This window comes from Notolepis coatsorum, assembly GCF_963971535.1.
Source record: "Notolepis coatsorum genome assembly, chromosome: 17".
In the NCBI taxonomy this organism is placed as follows: Eukaryota; Metazoa; Chordata; class Actinopteri; order Aulopiformes; family Paralepididae; genus Notolepis; species Notolepis coatsorum.
In genome coordinates, this window is record NC_140181.1 from 72,432,138 (window position 1) to 72,453,408 (window position 21,271).

The following is a 21,271-nucleotide window of genomic DNA, read 5'->3' on the forward strand; positions in this document are numbered from 1 at the left end:
GTTGTTTTAGAAATATTGCAATATGATCAAAACAAGGAGTTTATATGACCAATATCGTATATTAAAACATACCTATTAACAAAAAGTAACTAAATAGACATTATATTATTACAAAAAAAATATTTATTCCCTATGTACAATATCTTATGTACAATGTAATTGAAGGCCATGAAGGACAGCAAAACATTAACCCTTTCACTACCACACTACCAAAGGGTTAACCCTTTCACTGCGACAATACAGAAGGTTAACCATTTCACTGCCACACGACAAAGGGTTAAGACAATAAATTGGGGTTTGGGGGGGGGATTGTCTAAAACAATCAATATGCATTCAAAGTCATAGCAAAGCCTACACATGTCTATAAATGAATGAACAAATGATAATTACATTTATATAGCGCTTTTCTCTAGACTCAAAGTGCTCCCCACAATATAGGGTGGATTACCTCCTTCACCACCATTCATAACAATGTTGTATACAACTCAAGGTGTTGTAGAGATGAAATTAGCACTCAGATATTGGTCCACATGCCATTCACAACCTTATTTCTTAGGGTATCAGCTGAATCAGCTCCTGGTAAGTGCAATCGTCCATTTCTGTTCATTTCTGTTCCCAGTTGATAACGTAAATGACATACAGGCTCATGCTGACAGGTTTTTCAGCAGGGCGGTTGACAGATGGATCTCAGCCTGTTCCCAGACAGGCTATTATTAGCACCATGTAGTGGAATAAAACTGTACGGACAGAAAATAAGCAAATAAGTCAACTGATATGAAGAAATAACAGGCAATCAAATACATAATCAGAAAACGGTAAAGTGGATCTGTGATGTTCCCAAAAACCCTGTCTAGAATAATGACACATAATAATAATGAACATATGAATCAGTGTTTAGTAATAATAAATAATAATAATGACTAAATAATTAAGAATTAATCATAAATCTCATGTCAATCAAGCAGTAAAGTTCTGATTCCCGTCTTCTTCCACCTCACCATCACATCTCCCCCTCGCCCCTGGCCGCCTCCAGCCTCAGGTCCGTATCGTTCCTGCCCAGGGTGAAGAGGCTGACCACGGCCAGGAGAGCCGCCAGCATCATGACCGCACAGCCCCCGAACATGTGTCTGGTGCCGCTGCCTCCCTCCCCTCCGCCCGTGCCCGACACCTCTCCGTGGAGGGCCAACAGCCCCAGGCAGGCCAGCAGGTGCAGGGGCAGCCGGAACCAGGCCAACACCCCGGCGCGCTTGTCCTCTGGGATCACCCTGCTTTGGAGGAAGCTGACCGCGGGGAAGTAGAGGCCACAGGCCAGCTCCAGCAGCAGGAAGGCCAGCAGGGACTCACGGGGTCTCGGCTGGCCGGGGGCGGTGGAGAAGGTGAGCATGAAGAAGGAGAAGAAGGCCATGAGCACGGCGAGGCAGAGCAGGTGGCCAGGCTGCAGGCGGTAGCGGGTGGAGGTGGCCAGGCGGTACAGCAGCGAGCCGGCCATGCTGGCGGCCATCAGACAGGCGAACACTATGCCCAGAGGAGGGCCGTGGGGGTCCAGCACCGGAGTCCACAGGAAGACGAAGATGTAGAGGACGCTCTCGAATAGAGCCTGCACTCCTCCCAGCAGCAGAACCCTCCTGTCCGACAGCAAGCAGCGGAGCCCCTCTTGGCAGCTGCGCCAGAAGCGGACCCTGGCAGACGGGCGAGCCACAGGTGCGCCGGGACCACCGAGGAGGGGAGTCCGTTTGTCCCCCTCCACACCTCCCTCTACCTCCTCTTTACCCCAGTCTGTCAGTACCAGCCAGCCGCAGGCCCCCAGGCAGGGCACAGCCAGGAGGAACGGAGCCACTGGTCCCAGGTGGAGCCACTCGGCCAACAGGTTAGCCACCAGGCCTGCTCCCACCGCCAGCCCGTGGTTCCAGGTGGCGGCCTTGGTGAAGGTACCGGGGATCCACTCTTTGGGGAAGTCGTGCACATCTACATGCCGGTGTATGTACCAGGCCTCGAAGGTGCTGGAGAGCAGGGAGGTCGACAGCCCCCCCAGGACCCGACCCAAGATCAGCACAAAGTAGTCCCTGGACAGCTTGGTAAGGCAGCAGGCTGAGTAAGCCAAGCAGAATAGCAGGCATGTCTTCCTACGACCTAGTGCCTGAGGAAGCCAGCCTGCGACAGGGGTGAACAGCACACAGGAGGCCAAGCCACACACATACAAGATGGCTATTTGGGACTCCAAGAAGCTATAATGGCGGTAGAGTTTGTAGAGGTACGGCCCCTGCAGCCAGTCTGCCCACAGCGCCAGCAGGTAGGCCCGCAGGAAGAGAGTCTGGAAGCGGCGAAAGGCTGGGTTGGCTACAGCCGTGGGAGCGGGCTGAGGTGGGGTGAGGCGGCGTGCTGTGAGCTCAAGGCCAACACACAGGGCCAGCAGGAAAATGATGGCGAGATATGCAGTGACCAACATGGTATCCTACACTCTGGTCCACTTGCTTGTGATCAAACCTGGGGTCCAGGCGTTTCTTCACTTCTATCTGGTTTCATGCATGTTCCTCAAAACCTGTAGAAAGACAGAGATACCATACTTTTCAGTGAGTCCCTTCTTTGATTAATGACATATCAGCTTTAGACTAGAAGAAACACTGGTTTCTAAAAGACCCTCTGTATTGGTCTGTCAAAAGATTTTGATACAGTCGATCACCATTTACTCTTAAAAAGATGAGCTACTATTGGTTTGAATATAAATGCATGTGATTGGTTCCAAGATTATCAGGGAGACGTCAGTGTGTAAAATTGGGTTATTTGTATTGATCAATAACTAAAGGTGTGCCACAAGGTTAAATTCTAGGTCCTGTCCTCTTCCCTATTTATATATTGCAATATTTATATTGTGTCTTCGCTGAATGGTTGTCAAGCCCATCTGTATGCAGATGATGCTGTTGTGTATTGTATTGCTGACTCTGTACAATTGGCCATTGAGAACTTACAACTTTCCTTTATTACCCCCCAGGGAGCTCTTATTAAACTTAAATTGGTTCTTAATGCTAGTCAAACTAAATTGATGCCGTTTTCTAGAGCCAGAAACATTGAATATGATGGTTTATATATCTACCATAAGTGGTTCTAGCATTGAGGGGGTCACTGAATATAAATATCTTGGTGTGTGGCTCGATGAGAAATTTTTTATTTAAAGGGGAACTATCTTATAAATGGCCTTTTTCAGTGTTTAGCATTGTTTCCTAGCTATGTGGACTTATATTAATATGATCTATGTCTCTAATTCTCATATTGGCGCATTCTTCCAATTCTCCTCTCACAATATTCACCCTCACTGAACTGAGTCATCTGAAAATGTGCTGATTTGTGATGTCAGAGAGACACCGCTGCATGATAATCAGCTGAGTTTCCACACAGTTCCCACTGTGGTTGGAGCCCAGGCTCAAAACGGCTTAAGATCTTGAGGTAGAAAAATGCTGTTTTTGAGTACTTGATTAGAAATACAAAACAATGAATTAAAAAAAAAATTACAGAGGTGTTCCATAAACCCACAGGAATTGTGTAAAAGTTCCCAAATAGTGAAAGAAATAGTAAAATAGTTCCCCTTTAAATTCCATGTGGACAACCTTGCCTCCAAGTTGCGACAGAAAATTGGCTTCCTATACAGAAACAGAACCAGCTTTCCTTTGATTAGTAGGAAACTCAACAGCAACAAAACAGAGCTCATGGTTGTGGCTTCAGGAAGGTTGGGGATCTAGTCCTCACCATCGATGGCTGCTCCATTCTCCCCTCCTCAGAAGTCTGCAACCTAGGTGTCATTCTGGACTCCACACTCTCATTTGTCCCCCACATCAAATCTGTCACAAAATCTGCCTTTTTTCAGCTCAAGAACATCTCAAGACTCCGGCCCTCACTTACAGACTCTGTGGCTGAAACCCTCATCCACGCCTTCATCAGCTCCCGCTTGGACTACTCTGTAATGGAGTCCTATCCGGGGTGACCCACAAAGCCCTGGACAGGCTCCAGTACATTGAGAACTCTGCCGCTAGGGTTCTCACTAGGGATGCTCGATATTGGCTTTTTTACCGATACCGATATACCGATATTGTCCAACTCTTAATTTCCGATACCAATATCAACCGATACCGATATATGCAGGGTTTCCCGCCCCCAAAAATGGAAAATAATTTTTTTTTGAAAACCGATACCGATATTTTCCGATATCACATTTTAATGCCGATATCGGCCGATAATATCGGACATCCCTAGTTCTCACCCTCAGCAAACCGTGGCAGCACATCACACCCACCCTCATTCACCTCCACTGGCTTCCTGTAAAATCTTGTGTCACCTTCTAAATCCTCCTGCTGACATATACATCGCTACACAGGGCTGTACAGTGCTACGAGGGCGTAGCATATTGCCCCTAAAAATAGCCTGTGCGAGTAGAAACAAATATTTGGGGGCACCCTTGCGAGTACTGATTTAAACCCTTTCATTCGCATTTCACTCCTTTTTTTCAAGGAATTTAAACGTTGCAAACTAATCTTGTTGGCCGTTTTCTATATCTCTCCAGTCTCCTCCCTCTGTCTCTCTCCGTCTGCCCGAGGAGCGGGGCTGTTACTTACACACTCGTGCGACTGACACTCACACATGCACATACGGGTACTTGAGGTGCTGTAGTGTCCATGCTGAAGCAGAGCAGAGCTCATCATAGCGGCGAGAACGAAACGTTCAAAAAAAGCATGCATAGCGCGACCTGTGTAACATTAAGTTACACTGCTATCTCCTATCTTAATGTTAGCAAGCTAAGCATGCATAGCTTGATGTGTGTAACATTAAGTTACACTGCTATCGTTAGCAAGCTAAGCATGCATAGCACGACCCGTGTAACGTTAAGTAACTTGTGTTTCACGGCGAAAGACCAGTCATCACTGCATACAACTTGGTTTAATCCAAATATCCATTCAGAAACTTTGTATTATGAAATAATTCTGGGATGTCAGACTATTTCCCTATGCCTTGTTTGGTGCGAGTTCAGCTGACACTGTTGACTACGCAACGCACTACCACTACGCAAAGCGTGCACTCTCACACACACACACACACACACACAGACACACACACTGCTCCGGTCATGCATCCACTCAACTCATGGAAAATACAGCGTCAGGCTATTGTTCTAAAAGTATCACTACTAATAAAATGTAGTAGTGAACTTTTTTAACTGAACTGTTTTTTGGGTGGGGCATTCTGATTTAAGAACTTTCTAAATAAAATAGAAAGTCCCAAAATAGTGCAAAATAATCAAAAAGAACCGATAAGAGTATCAATAAAGTACCGAACCGTTAAGCAGTATCGAATCGATAAGAGTAGTAGTATCGATAAAATCCTAACGATCCTAACACATCCCTAATGAACACTGTTAATACACTGTTATCAATTAAAGAAGAAATGTTTGCAGCTGTGGTAATACTTCAGTTGGTTCATTATAAAAGATACAAACCTGAAAACAAAAGCACTTAAATGTTAAATAAAAGGACCACAGTAATGAGGCAGGAGGAACATATTTTTTTGCACTATAATGGTAACATTGTTATTTAAAAAAGTGCCCCTAAAAAGATTCTGTGCCCCTAGTGAAAAAGCTTAGCGTACAGCCCTGCTACACAGTACACTGTGGCTGCCCGACCCTCTGGAACTCCCTCCCCAATGGACATCCGCAATGCAAATGATGTTGTCCAGTTCAAAAACCTGCTGAAGACCCATCTCTTCACCCAGGCCTATGGTCTCAGATGCTCCCGAGTATCCCATTCATTCTGTTTTGTTCTGTTCTGCTTTGTATTTTGTTTCTTAGTTTAGGTCACCGTTATTCTCTCCCCTCCCCCTTTTATTGTAAAGTGCCTTGGGTATGTGAAAGGCGCTATATAAATTCAAGCCATTATTATTATTATTAGGAAGAGAGTTGTTGAAGCAGTTTTCTTATCACCTGGACTATGGTGACACTGATGTAATTTATAGGCACGCTGTGGCCTCAACCCTTAAATCCTTGGACTCTGTATATCAGTCATTTTTATTTATTTTTTATTTAAACTTTATTTTTTTATTGCATTTTCCATTATTCATACAATCTTTTTACATGTTTTCCACATCATATGATACAAAAACAAAACTATACGGATTATTCATACCGTCTTTTTTATATGTTTTCCGCATCACATCATTGTGATTCAAAACTAAAAGGATAGGAAAACCAACTTGAAAAAGAAAATATATATATATATCATGAAATAATAATAAATAACAATAAAAAAGAAAAATACAAAAAAAAGAAAAACACAAAGAAAGTTACAGTCTAGCACATCCCTCACTCTGATCATATATATATCATATATCAGTTGTTACATGTTACAGTTATCTATGGCCTATCTACTGTATAATTATCAAATGTACAGAGAGTATAAATCGGGCCTAAGATATCCTGACTTTTATTTACCCATCTTTCTCAAATATGGACCCCAGGTATTTTTGAACACATGTATTATTAACTTTGTGTATAAATTGCTCAAAAGAGGCTAATCTAGCAATCTCATCATTCCACTAAGCTGATTTTCTTAATTTCCAATGTCTACTCTCAATACTATCCTACATCCTGTTATGAGGGCCAGCCTTAGCCAAGAGCATACATACGAGGATAGTTCAGTCTCCACCGGCAATATCACTCTGTCCTTTATGAGAAGGTTGGTTGGTCCTCGCTGATGGAGAAGCGCAACAAACACTGGTATTTGTTCATTTTAAGGCCCTTGTTATTGGTAAGCTTATACTACATCATATTGGAATGGAATTTTGGTACCTATGGAACCCTTTCAAGTGACCGGCTGGTCCTTAAGGTCCCTGTAGTTTGCTCGGAACAGGGTAAATCTACATTTAGATATGCCCTCATGGAATGAACTCCAACAGTCCTTAAAGCTTGAGATTCTCCCCTCTGTTGCAGAGTTCAACACATTGATTTCCAAACTGTCAATCAAGTTGTACGTGTTTTAAATAATTTATTGTTATCCTTACTTGTCTAATTGTTATGATTCTATGTATGCTGTGTGCTTTTATATGCCTTTTTTGTGCTTAACTCTGTATGTTTTGCTTAACATTCTGTATGTACACTCGACGTGACTGTAAATGAGAGAAACATCAGTTGCCTTTCGAGTTTAAATAAAGGTTTGAAATTAAATAAATTAGTTGCCACGTAATAACCAGTGACACAGCAGTGGCGTTAGGTAAATGTCATGTGGCAGCAGGCCAGTTTTACCTGCACCAATCTAGCCAAACAAAAAGCTTTATAATCAAACAATTAAAACTTAAATTACAAACATCAGCTATATAACGTTAGCAAGGTTTGGTTAACATGCCACCGTTAGCTGGTCGCAAACGACAGCGTCAGCCTGTAACTAACGTTTAATGTGCTATCGTTAGCTGGCTAATCACATAACGTTAGCGTCTTTCTAACTAGCCATCCTAATATTCCTTTCCTATGCCATGGTACAATCTAAAATGGAAAAAGGATCTTACCATCCAGTTTGACACTCGGTCCATATTATAGTCCTAGCATACCAACCGGTAATCTAAAACAGTATTGATAATTGGAGATGTGTAGCCAAGTGTCAACACTCCCAAGAACACACATGCACTTCCTGGTTGTTTTGTCATTTCACCACAGGGTGGCACTGTCAGTCCTTTTTTGACATCAACACGTTTGGACCAATAGGGTCCAGCTGCAGACTCTGAGCCTCGGTCCAGATTGGAACTTCCGCCCTGCCACAGGATTATTACTCCTGTGACAGGGCAATGCGCTGATTGGCGGAAAGTACGGAAGTATCTCGAAGTACGTCTGACGTATCTCGAATTACGTCTGACGTTTCTCTACGTTAGCGAACGTTAAACGTTGCTTGTATTCATAAAATAATATAAATTCAGCAGCATGGGGAGGGCCGGGGGGAGGGGAGGTACAGGTAGTAGAAGACATAGAGGTACAGGTCACATAATTATAGTACAGTGGAGAAGTAAAAATAGAATAAAAAGGCAGTGTAAACAATATACAATATTATTAACTCTAATAATAACACGCCTCGCGGGCTCATTATAATACGAGAGCCGTGGGTCTGCATTGTATAGAGCGGATCCCCCGGCCGTATTCAAGCGCTGGAGCGCTTTGCGATGGATCAAACTGTATTACAGATGGCGCATTGTGCCCCTCCAAACGTCATGCCCGCGGCGCAGCCCGCAATTATTATAAAATAATTAAACATTTAATAATTTGTATTATCAGTAAAAGTCAGATGTTTTCCTTTTATAAATAGGCTATATAGCCTATTATTATGTGAGAGTCATGTTCTTTGACTTCTCCAGTGCTTTTGATACCATAAGGCCTGGGCTGCTGGGTGAGAAGTTGGAGGCGATGCAGGTAGAGGCCCCCCTGGTGTCCTGGGTTGTTGACTATCTGATGGGCAGACCACAGTACGTGCGCCTACGGAGCTGTGTGTCAGACAGACTGGTCAGCAACACCGGGGCCCCGCAGGGGACAGTCCTCTCTCCCTTCCTCTTCACCGTCTACACCAACGACCACTATCGGTCAGAGTCCTGCCACCTTCAGAAGTTTTCTGATGACTCTGCGTTAGTGGGATGTATAAAGGACGATGACGAGAGGGAATACCGGGAACTGGTAGTGGACTTCGTCACGTGGTGCGATAAAAACCACCTGCAGCTAAATGTGGCGAAGACCAGGGAACTGGTGGTGGAGCTGGGGAGGAGGAGGAGTGCACCTGTGACCCCCGTTTCCATCAGGGGAGTCGATGTGGACATGGTTGACGAGTACAAATACCTCGACAACAAACTGAACGGGTAAAAACACGCAGAGGCACTGTACAAGAAGGGCCAGAGCCGACTCTACTTCCTCAGAAGGCTGAGATCATTCAATGGGTCTCATTCTCGAACGTAGTTACGACAAAATATTTAGTCTTAGCCAGATTTCGGCCTATTTAAGACATAGGGCTGGGAGTGGGAGTCCTCAAATTTTCCTGAGATCTTATTTGAGAGCAGATCCAAGAGTGCTGAGGAGCACTCTTAAATATGCTCTCAGCCCACGATCAAATCTCATGATTGATTGACTAATTTAAAACTTTATTACAACTTGACAGACTGTGTTCTCATAGTGATTCCTTCATGTTAACGCTACAGGCCTCCTTGGAATTAATTACTTGATCATAATTAAAATAAATATGACAATATTTGTACGATAAGAAATTACGCATTTGATGTCGGAAAAATAAATAATATGGATTCATCTGATCACAGGGCAGCTGGATTAACCATATCTGAACCAGCTATTTTGGACAAATGTATAATTACTTTAATTACTCAGATATTCAAACACAATTATGCAATTATTGTGAAATTATTGAAAATAATAATAATTTAATGCCTTCTGTGGAATTTGCATTTCTTATTTGTTACACATCTGTTTTAATGATTAATTATATACATTTGAAAGAATGCAGGTCAACATGCAATGTATCCCATTGATTGGTATTGATTGAAAACTTTATTAACAGATTGCAGAATGGGTACAGTACAGTACAGCTCAATTACATAAGGGGATGCAGACCAGAGAAAGAATTTCGTCTTGTTTACATCAGGGTCCCCCATTTTCAATTCATCATAACATATATGACACACACGACACAGATAGACAGTACTGCTACATCTATACATTTATGACATACCAGATTTGCAAATACAGTACTGTTTGTGATACAAAAAGAGTCCAGAAAAGAGAGTACATTTGACGTAGAAACTGTTGGAGGAGGTTGGAGGGGTGGTAGACTTACACTGTACAAGCAAAACTGTACATTGGAATATTGACAAAACCATACTTGGTCATTTACTGTACATTGGAGGGGGTTGATATAGCTATAAACCTGCATTCCTTCGAATATATCAATTAAACTTATATTGAAATACACTATATAGCCTATACACCAACACTGAAATGACAGTGGATAAATAAATAAGAACTAAAGCTAATCGGTGGAAATAGACTGCATTAATATTCCATAACAAGTATTGTGTGCGCCTACGAATGAACAGTAGCCCTCATGAAAAAGCCCTCAGCTCGGAACTAGGCAAAATCTGCATATGGCTTGCCGACAACAAACTATCATTACACATGGGCAAAACAGAGTCCATTCTCTTCGGTTCAAATAACAAACTCAGCAAGACCGACGGCTTCTCGGTTACAGTGGGTGACAATATTGTCACAAGGAAAGATGAAATTACCTACCTGGGTTCCATCCTAGAGGCTAATCTTTCCTGTGACAAAATGGCATCCAATGTAATAAAAAAAGTCAACCAACGAACGCGATTCTTGTACCGGATCTCCTCTCTGGTAAACAAGAATACCCTGAAGACTCTAGCAGGAGCACTCATTCAAGGGTACTACGACTATGCTTGCACCTCATGGTACCAAAGCACCTCAAAGGCACTAAAAAACAAATTACAAACATCTCAAAACAAGCTAGTCAGACTACTACTTGACCTGACTCCTAGAACCCACCTCACCCCTGCCCACTTTGACAACCTAGGATGGCTTAGAGTAGACGACAGAGTACAGCAACTTGCAATGGGCCTGGTCTACAAGATACACTACGCGACCAAGGTACCCATGTACATGTCAAAATACTTCCCAAAGGTCAGTGAATACCACGATCACAACACCAGAGGGAGCTCCACAAATCATGTAAAACCCAGATTCGGCTCAAACAAGGGACTAAACACGTTTCGCAATTATGCCACATCAATGTGGAACGCCCTACCTAAAGCTGTAAAGGAATGTGAATCACTACCCACTTTCAAAAACACTCTCAAAAAACACCTACGTGAGATTGCAATTCGAAACTGGCCCCGACAAATGTCCTAACCTAGTTGTACAGTAAATGACCAAGTAAGGCTTTATCAGTATTCCAATGTACAGTGTAAAATGTGTGTGTGTCCCCTACCCAACCCCCCCCCCCCCCACCTCCAATGTACAGCCCTCACCCAACCCCACCCCACCCATCCAACCTCCTCCAATGTAAAGTTTCTACGCCAAATGTATATACACTCCTTTTCTGGACACTTTTGTATCACAAACAGTACTGTATTTGCAAATCTGATAGGTCATAAATGTATAGATGTAGCAGTACTGTCTATCTGTATGTCATGTATGTCATATATGTTATGATGAATTGAAAATGGGGGACCCTGATGTAAACAAGACGAAAGTCTTTCTCTGGTCTGCATCCCCTTAACAATTGTATGTATTGAGCTGTACTGTACTGTACCCATTCTGCAATCTGTTAATAAACTTTTCAATCAATCAATCAATCAGCCTATAGGCTTATGGAATAATAAGCCATACTGCTTCATTCATTACGCCCGCCGGCCCGTAGTTATATGTCATTCATTCATTCATATACAGTACTGCGCGCGCGTGTGTGTGTGCGCGCGCGCTGCGGCAGGTGTGTACCGCGAGCTGTATATGATGCCAATACATGAATCTAATCTAGTTTTGATGGGCGCAAGCGTGATTATGAAACCTAGCCGCATTTCTCGGAGACGCTCTCTGATTGGCACTGACTGACGCTACGTTTCGTAATCACGCGGCTCTCAAAGCACTTCCGCCATTCCATTTCACACAGCTGCGTCAACAGTTGCTTATAGGTGTCAAACTCACGGCCCGCGGGCCAAATCCGGCCCGCCACATCATTTGATGTGGCCCCCCAAGAGCTCAGGTAAAAAAAATTTTTTTACATTAATATTGGGTTAAAAAATAGCAGTGTTAAAATAATTGTGGGTTAATGCGTTAATAAAGCTTTGACTTTGACAGCCTTAGTTTTTTTCTTTTTCTTTTTAATCAAATTTTTTTAATTATTATTCACATGAAACAAAACACATTAAACACAATCACAATACATAGAACTTCACAAGAAAATAACAAAAACAATAATAATACAGAATAACAATTTATACAGACAAAGAGAAAAGAAAACAGAGTTCAACCTTCTAATTTCTAAATCCAAGGGGTACTATCTAATAAATGGTCTTTCCCAGTGTTCAGCCCCGATTCCCGGCCGTGTGACCTTATATTAATCAAACGTACATCTCCAATTCACCACAAGGACCACTTTTTGAGAACACGACCCGAAAACAGAGCAATGAACCTTCATGAAAAAACAAAAACCTGTAGAGGTGTTCCATAGACTCACAGAGACCGTGTAAAAGTGACCAAACAGTGAAGAAATAGTTAAATAGCTGCCCCCCCATTAAATCCTCAGCTAAACTCAAGAGGACAAGACAAAAGACAAGACAGACAAAACATTTCCTCCTCCCCCTCCCAAGAGACCGCCGGACCCCCCCGATCAAGCACCCCAACCCCGCTCAGCCGCACACGGCGGTCCTTAGCTTCTCAGCTGCTGCGAACCACAGGTCAATGCCAGCCTGTCCTACCCCAATCACCCGCGCCGTGGATATTGGTCCCAAAAAGCTAAATACACCTCGGGTGGAATACCATCCCAGCCTGGTGCCTTGCCCCTCTGCATTTCAGCAATCGTCTCCCTCAACTCCATAAGAGTGATCGGTTTCCCCAGTTCCTTGGCCTCTTCCTCAGAAATGTGGGGTATCTCAAGCCCGCCAAAGAACGTTCAAATTTAGAGTCGTCGAGATTAACCTCTGAGCTATATAACTGCGAGTAAAACTCTTTAAAAGTGTCGTTGATCCTTTTCGAATCAGTAGTGATTGTACCCTGTCGCGTCTTGATCGAGGGGATATCCGAGAAATGATCATTCGAGCGTATTTTCATTGCCAATAGATGGCTAGGCCTGGAGCCGTGAAAGTAGTAATTTTGCCTTGTCCTATGTATCAAGAACTCAGACTGTTGTTTAAGTATGGAGTTTATTTCCTTCTTGACTATCTTACGTTGTGTGTTTAGTCGATCACTATAGTTAGTTTGCAAAGATGCGTATAGATCCGCATATAATGTTTCCAGTCCTTCTAGTTTTTTTGACCGGGATTTACGTAAGTTGGAGGCGAAAAGTGTGACATGACCCCTGATAAATCCTTTCAATGCGTTCCATAGGACCCTGGGGTCATCGACCGTGCCAACATTGATCTGCAAGAATTCAGCTAGTTTACTCCTGAACTCAGAGCAGAAATCATCGTTCTTTAATAAGGTTGAGTTAAAACGCCACCTGGGAGCTCTCGTGGAGAGCCTGCCAAAGGTTGCCACAAGGAAAATCCCCTTGTGGTCCGAGAGAGCCAGGGGAACCAATGAGACGTCGAAACTATCAAACAAATTAGGGGATGCGAATGCATAGTCTATTCGAGAGAAGGTTTTGTGTCTGGCAGACAGGTGAGAGTAATCCTTGAGGGTGGGATTGGATAAGCGCCATAGGTCTGCGAGCCCAGTGTCCTGGGCCCACATCCTGAGGGCCTTAGAGGACCGTTTTTGGTCGCTTGTTTCAGAGGATCCGGACCTATCCATCTCCGCATCCCAGCACGCATTAAAATCGCCACCCACAATGAGAGCGTATCCAGTAAGTTCCAACATATTCTTCGTGATTGTATTATAGAACGCTGAATCAAATGTGTTAGGGGCATACAATGCTATTATTGCCATCTTCCTATGAGAGAACTCAACTTTTGCTATAGTAATCCTTCCCTCCGTGTCCGACCACACATCCAGGACTTTGATATCAAGGTTACGTCTTGTAACTATGACGACTCCTTTCGTCTTATCATCGGCTGAGGATGAGGAGATAACGTGATATTGTCGATTTGCTAGCCTTGACACATCACCCACCAATAAATGCGTCTCACTAAGGAGAGCAATGTCAATATTTCTTCTCTTCAATAACCAAAGGACACTGGCACGCTTGTGTGGGGCGTTAAGACCTCCTGCATTCCAAATTAAGATATCCAGTTTAGCCATGGTCGAGTTTGTCTAAATGCGTAGAGAACATACCAGTGCAGCCAGGCTGAGTACAGAGGCGCTGATCCAGGCGGGCCCAGACGGTCAATCCCAGGAGTTCAGAGGAGGAACAATTACACACATATAAGACAACAGCACATAAAACACATAAAAATACCACCCCAGTTACAACCCCCCCTCCTTCTACTCTAAACCCTAACCCACCCGTCCTATTATAAGCCCTCCTATACCCACTCTTCAATCCCCACCCTATGCCCCATCCACTAAGGATGGTCATCTTCCTATCATTTCCCACTAGAGTCATGGATCCAATAAGACGCTCCCCACTCCGACCCCCCTCTAGATAAACCCCTGATTAAACCCCCACTAGTCCAATAAACACAAATAATAATAAAAATAAAATTCAATAAAGATATCGGTCGAAAACCACCTGAGCCTTGGCCCCAACATGAGAACCATAATGGAAAAAATAGCCATTATTATATAATAACTCAACATCACACCTGCAACCATCTATTTCCGAGTCTGCGCTTCAACGTCGCAATGTTATAGCACAAATGGATAAAGGAAAATTCAAAACAAAATTAAATTAAAGCATACCAGCCGATAGTCTAAGGCAGGATCGGGTCACAGGTAAATTGTGCAAAATTGTGCAAACAGATGTCATTTAAACAACGACAATAATAAGAAAGGGAAAAAAGGGGGTTATGGTCAAAGTGCACACCTGTAACAGTCCCTCTGATCAGGCACAACGGCTGAAATGACATAACCTATGTAAGAATAGAATTAAACACATTCATTAACCCGGGGATGGTAATAGGCAATACCTGACACAACCTGTTATCATATATTGTTCTAATAAAGATATCGGTCGAAAATCACCTGAGCCTTGACCCTAACATGAGATAACTATAATGGAAAAAAAAAATAGTAATTATTATATAACAACTCAACATCAACCCTGCAACCATCTATTTCCGAGTCTGTGCATCAACGTCGCAATGTTATAGTACAAATGGATAAAGGAAAATTCAAAACAAAATTAAATTAGAGCATACCAGCATATAGTCTAAGGTAGGATCGGGTTCCAGGTAAATTGTGCCAACAAATGTCATTTAAACAACGATAATAAGAGGAAGGGGAAAAGGGGGTTATGGTCAAAGTGCACACCTGTAAGTTCCCCTCTGATCAGGCACCACGGCTGGAATGACATAACCTATGTAAGAATAGAATTAAACACATTCATTAACCCGGGGATGGTAAAAAGCAATACCTGACACAACCTGTTATCATATCTTGTTTATATATATATATATTCAACCGATCTTCTCCTACCGGAGCCCAAAGCTCAAAACAGCCTGGATATAAAAATAACAGCATACAAGAAGTTAGTTAAGGACCCGATCACCGTTGAATTGTGCGAGCCGATTACACTTAAACAGCAACAACAACCAAAGTGCGTAAATATTAACGGGTCTCGAATGTCTCAGCGCAGACGATAGACGCAGCCCGCTAGCTAGCCCGAGGCTAGCGCGTAAGCTAGTGATGAATCCGGATAGCACGTTAGTCTATTATGTACATTGTTCAGCTAGCTCGTTAGCTTCCAAAGAGGCGATACACAAGTACGACCATGAGGTCAGCTTTAGCAAGTAACAGAAGTCATTGGGAAGCCCCGCTAGTTGGATGGGCAGTGGGCAGTTAGCATGTCTGGGCATGACAGCAAGTGTTTGTGAATAGCCGGCCCTAACAATGTATTCAGGCCCACATCGCCACGTCACTCACCCGATATAGTTATCAAGCTACATTCTTGGGTATCCCCTCGAGATATTCCTTCGCTTTATCCAACGACCAAAATGAACGCCGACCATCGACCTTATCCAACACAGATAATTTCGCGGGAGCGAATAGTGTGGGCCTCAGGCCTAGTTTCCAAAGCCTGGACAAGACCACTTTGTATTCGCCTCTCTGTGCTTGAACCTCCGGTGTAAAGTCTTCGAAAATGGCCACTTTGTGATCGCCAAGCCTCAGATTACCCCTTCTGGCACGAGCCGACCGCATGATGAGTTCCCTCTGCTGAAGCCTGTTCAGCTTGACGATGATGGGCCTCGGCTCTTTGTTCACAACAGGAGTGGACCTGCCCGCTCTGTAGGCCGACTCACAGACCGGAGGCGAGGGGAGGACGTCATTTCCCAGTATTTCTTGCAGCAATTCCGGCATGGTCTCAGAGAGACGGCCTTCCCCGCTGCCCTCCGGTACTCCAACAATCCTGATGTTGTAGCGTGTCTCCCGGGACTGTATTTCCTCAATTACCGACTGTAGTTTGGTAACTTCAGCCTGCCTAGCCAGCAGGGAGGACTCGAGATCCACCATCTTCTCGCCCTGTAATGATACCTCCGTCGTTAGCGCAGCTAGCTCGATAGCATTAGCCGAGGAGACAGCGTGCAGCGACTCCATCTTGTCTATCAGCGGGACGAGCGCCAGCCTTATTTCCTCTGATATCTCTCGATGAAGGTTGACACAAAAATCCGCCAGCACTTTCTTTTGTGCTTCAGCGGAGCGTGTCTCAGACTCTGCATGTAGCTTGGTCATGACCAAGAGCACAGCTTCGCTTATCTCACCGACACCGGGCGATGGTGCGGCCAGGCCCGGCGGTGGTTTGCTGGTTGGGGCGCTCATGGATCTGGTTTCCACCACCGACATCGCAGAAAGTCGAAAAAAGTCGACGACAGTATTTGAAACACGACAACTTAGCAAGCAGACAAAAAACAAATAAAAATAAAATAAAGACTAATGGGGAGAAACGTATATTCTGCACGGTAGAAGGGAGCTCATGTGAAACACGTCTACTCCATGATCGCTCAGCTCCGCCCCCCACTTTGACAGCCTTAGTTATTACACATTCTTACACATACATGTATGTTGAACATCTGAGGTATTGATGAAGTAACAAAGGAAAAAAGCCAAAAGCACTTACTCCTCAGACATTTTTTGACAATTTTACAGCCCAAAATACAAAAAAGATCCAGGCGGAATAGGTAACAAAGGGTTGAAGAAATATTGTCTGAACTGTCAGATGCAAACTGGCTGTGTGACATAACCGAGCATCTCGCTCAATTGAATAAGAAGCTGTAGGGACGCAAACAAGTCCCACCCAAAACTTTACCAATATAGTTGTGAACTGAGACAACCCTTATTTTGTTATTTTTGAGTACAGTTACAGTTGTGTGTTCATGCAGACACATAATAGCAATTTCATTACGAATTGAAAATGGGGGACCCTGATGTAAACAAGTCGAAAGTCTTTCTCTGGTCTGCATCCCCTTAAAGGTCAACCTCCACGTTGTATTTTTGTTCAATAAACAATGTGGACTAGGCCAACAGTGGCTTTCATGAAGAAGGGGAAAAAAGTATTGAAATTGACCCAGTTTTAGCGTTTTTATCAAACATTTTGTCTGCCCAACACAATCACCACGCACGTGCATATTTTAATCAATGGTTCATAACGTGCGTGTGTAATCGAAATGATCGTCACAACAGGTGCAGGACAACAGGGGGCTCACCAGGGGGCGCTGAGAGTCACACAGCTAGTGGCAGGCAGAGAGCCTTGCTACCATAGATATATGCTTGCTACTACTAGCCGAATGGAAATGTATCTGTTTCACCTCACTATTGCTCCGTGATTATAGCCATCCATCCATCTCTAAAGCTAACCACTATTTGTAAAAGCCACAACCACGTTACCATATTTGTAATAATGTAAATCATTGTGTCGTTGTACACATATTGTGTTTATAACGTTAGTAGATAACATAGCTTAGTAGCTATTGTGCTAACAACATATCCCGACATCCGGCTCGCTGGCCGGCATGAACGGCCGACCCAAAATGGTTCTCTCCTCTCTGTACACCCCGTCCCCACAGGTGCCCTGCCGGGGGGCCCATGGACGCGACGGCGGCGGCAGCCGTAGGGTGCTCGAGCCCGTAAAGGCTAGTGTTACACGATAGCTATGAGCTAACTAGCGCTGCGGGCTCCGGCGCCCTGCGGCCGCCGCTGTTGTCGAGTCCACAAGCTCCTCCGCGGGGACGGGGGCACACAAAGAGGAGAGAACCACCCGCAGGGACGGCGGGCTATAGGCTAACGTCAGTGAGTGTAGTGGTCCCGACTGCGTGTAGCAGGGACGGCGGAGATATAGGCTAACTGTGATGCACCGAGTGAGCCACCATTGATCTAGTACTATGACCCGGACGGACATAAGGCATACGTTTCCTGAAGTGACGTCACGGCCGTGCTAGGTGCTAGCGTCTGATAAGCTTTTAGATTCGGCTCATTAATATGCACCTGTTGTCCTGTTGTGACGTCGGCGTTTGATAAGCTTTTTTGATTCGCGCGTGCATGTTATTCGTGCATGGACCTTTTTAACTCTTTCAGAGTGGCATTTCCGGTGTCAAATGGAAAAAAATAAATAATGAAATTATATACCAATGATGTAAACTACCCATAATTGATCAGTAGGGTTTAACCTGGAGGTTGGGCTTTAACAATTGTGTGTATTGAGCTGTACTGTACTGTACCCATTCTGCAATCTGTTAATTAAAGTTAATAATTAATCTTCTATTAGTTGGATGTATGGCCTCTGCAAGGTTGTGTGCAGCCATTTGTTTTTGTAACATCTGCTACATCTGTCCCACGTGTTCTTTGCAGCTCACAGTTGTTAGTTCTGCCCCTCTTGACTGTGACAAAAGGGGTTTGAACAAACTTAATGTCATAGCTTGTATTTGATGATATTCTTCTTTGTTATTTACTTGAATGGTTTGATCATTGATTGATGGAGTAATATGGGGTTCTGATAAACTAAAATTATTTGTTAAAATAACATAAGCTAACATATATTTTTACATTCATGCAAATGCATATGCAATATGTATAACTTGAATAAGTAATAAATACAGAAACAACATGTTTAACAATATGTAAATGAGTAGCTACATTTATTTTACATTACATTAACATTTATACGGTATTTGGCCCTTTGAGGGCAAATACCGTTACAGGTTGAAAAAGCCCTCAGCTCGGAACTAGGCAAAATCTGCATATGGCTCGCCGACAACAAACTATCATTACACATGGGCAAAACAGAGTCCATTCTCTTCGGTTCAAATAACAAACTCAGCAAGACCGACGGCTTCTCGGTTACAGTGGGTGACAATATTATCACAAGGAAAGATGAAATTACCTACCTGGGTTCCATCCTAGAGGCTAATCTTTCCTGTGACAAAATGGCATCCAATGTAATAAAAAAAGTCAACCAACGAACGCGATTCTTGTACCGGATCTCCTCTCTGGTAAACAAGAATACCCTGAAGACTCTAGCAGGAGCACTCATTCAAGGGTACTACGACTATGCTTGCACCTCATGGTACCAAAGCACCTCAAAGGCACTAAAAAACAAATTACAAACATCTCAAAACAAGCTAGTCAGACTACTACTTGACCTGACTCCTAGAACCCACCTCACCCCTGCCCACTTTGACAACCTAGGATGGCTTAGAGTAGACGACAGAGTACAGCAACTTGCAATGGGCCTGGTCTACAAGATACACTACGCGACCAAGGTACCCATGTACATGTCAAAATACTTCCCAAAGGTCAGTGAATACCACGATCACAACACCAGAGGGAGCTCCACAAATCATGTAAAACCCAGATTCGGCTCAAACAAGGGACTAAACACGTTTCGCAATTATGCCACATCAATGTGGAACGCCCTGCCTAAAGCTGTAAAGGAATGTGAATCACTACCCACCTTCAAAAACACTCTCAAAAAACACCTACGTGAGACTGCAATTCGAAACTGGCCCCTACAAATGTCCTAACCTAGTTGTACAGTAAATGACCAAGTAAGGCTTTGTCAATATTCCAATGTACAGTGTAAAATGTGTGTGTGTCCCCTACCCCCCCCCCACCTCCAATGTACAGCCCTCACCCAACCCACCCAACCCCACCCCACCCAACCAACCTCCTCCAATGTACAGTTTCTACGCCAAATGTATATACACTCCTTTTCTGGACACTTTTGTATCACAAACAGTACTGTATTTGCAAATCTGATATGTCATAAATGTATAGATGTAGCAGTACTGTCTATCTGTATGTCATGTATGTCATAATGTTATGATGAATTGAAAATGGGGGACCCTGATGTAAACAAGACGAAAGTCTTTCTCTGGTCTGCATCCCCTTAACAATTGTATGTATTGAGCTGTACTGTACTGTACCCACTCTGCAATCTGTTAATAAACTTTTCAATCAATCAATCAAACCATAATGCTGATGTGGCCCTCTGTGAAAATGAGTTTGACACCCCTGCTTTATAAGGACTGTCGGGGGCGTGGTTTGTATGCAAATGAGCTGAACGGGAACGCGCTTTGGAGTTTACGACATAATGCCATTCTCCAAGCAGATATCAGATCATATCATTTCTGCGACCGTTTCAGCCACTTAAGACATATCTCCAGCACGTTCAGGACTCAGAGTGTACTTGTCATAGATTATGTCTCAGTGGTTCCAAGATAAGTCTTCCAGAATATATCTTTGAAAAAATTTCGGGGATGAGACCCATAGTCTGTACAAGGATGTTGAGGATGTTCTATGAGTCGGTGGTGGCGGGCGCCTTCTTGTACGCTGTGACCTGCTGGGTGGAGGAGCCTTGCTAAGCTCCAGGCCATCAGGGAAAACCCCTCCCACCCACTATACACAGACTTGGCTGACAGGAGGAGCATGTTCAGTGCTAGGCTCACACTACCTAAATGCACCACTGAACGGCACAGGAAGTCCTTCATTCCAACAGCCATCAGACTATACAATGCATCACTGTGCCTCACTGCATCACTGAGCACAGAGTGACTGTTACCATCTTCCTGGACGCGTGTATGCTTTACCCAACGCAGTTGTGCAATTTGCCAATCTGATTGGCCACTGATGTTTCTGGTCATGTGACATGTGCGCCCAATAGCGTGACGAGCTGTGTCTTTGCCCATTTCCGCGTTGAACAGCCTGCAAAGCACCTGGCGTTCTATCGCCATGCTCTAAGACAAACTCTAACCTTAACCAACTCCGAAAGAGTGCCTAAGCTTAACCGGCGAAAGAACTTGCCATCACGCTCTAAGACAAACTCTAACCTTAACCAACTTCGAAAGAGTGCCTAAGCTTAACCGTCGAAAGAACTTGCAGTCACACGATTGGTGCACATGTCACATGACCAGAAACGTCAGTGGCCAATCA

At 43.9% G+C, this 21,271-nt stretch overlaps 1 protein-coding gene across 1 annotated transcript; it reads right to left on the bottom strand.

The window, feature by feature from the left end:
• Positions 1–106: 106 nt before the first annotated feature.
• Positions 107–7,648, bottom strand: mfsd5 (major facilitator superfamily domain containing 5). The gene is made up of 2 exons (XM_084333288.1): positions 7,540–7,648; positions 107–2,539 (listed from the first exon to the last, which is right to left on the bottom strand). Exon 2 carries the CDS (start codon positions 2,444–2,446, stop codon positions 1,001–1,003), a length of 1,446 nt encoding a protein of 481 aa, XP_084189414.1. The 5' UTR covers positions 2,447–2,539; positions 7,540–7,648; the 3' UTR covers positions 107–1,000.
• Positions 7,649–21,271: the final 13,623 nt, after the last annotated feature.

Coding starts and splice junctions, on each gene's coding strand:
- mfsd5 (XM_084333288.1), bottom strand. CDS start 2,446: ATGTTGGTCACTGCATATCTCGCCATCATTTTCCTGCTGGCCCTGTGT.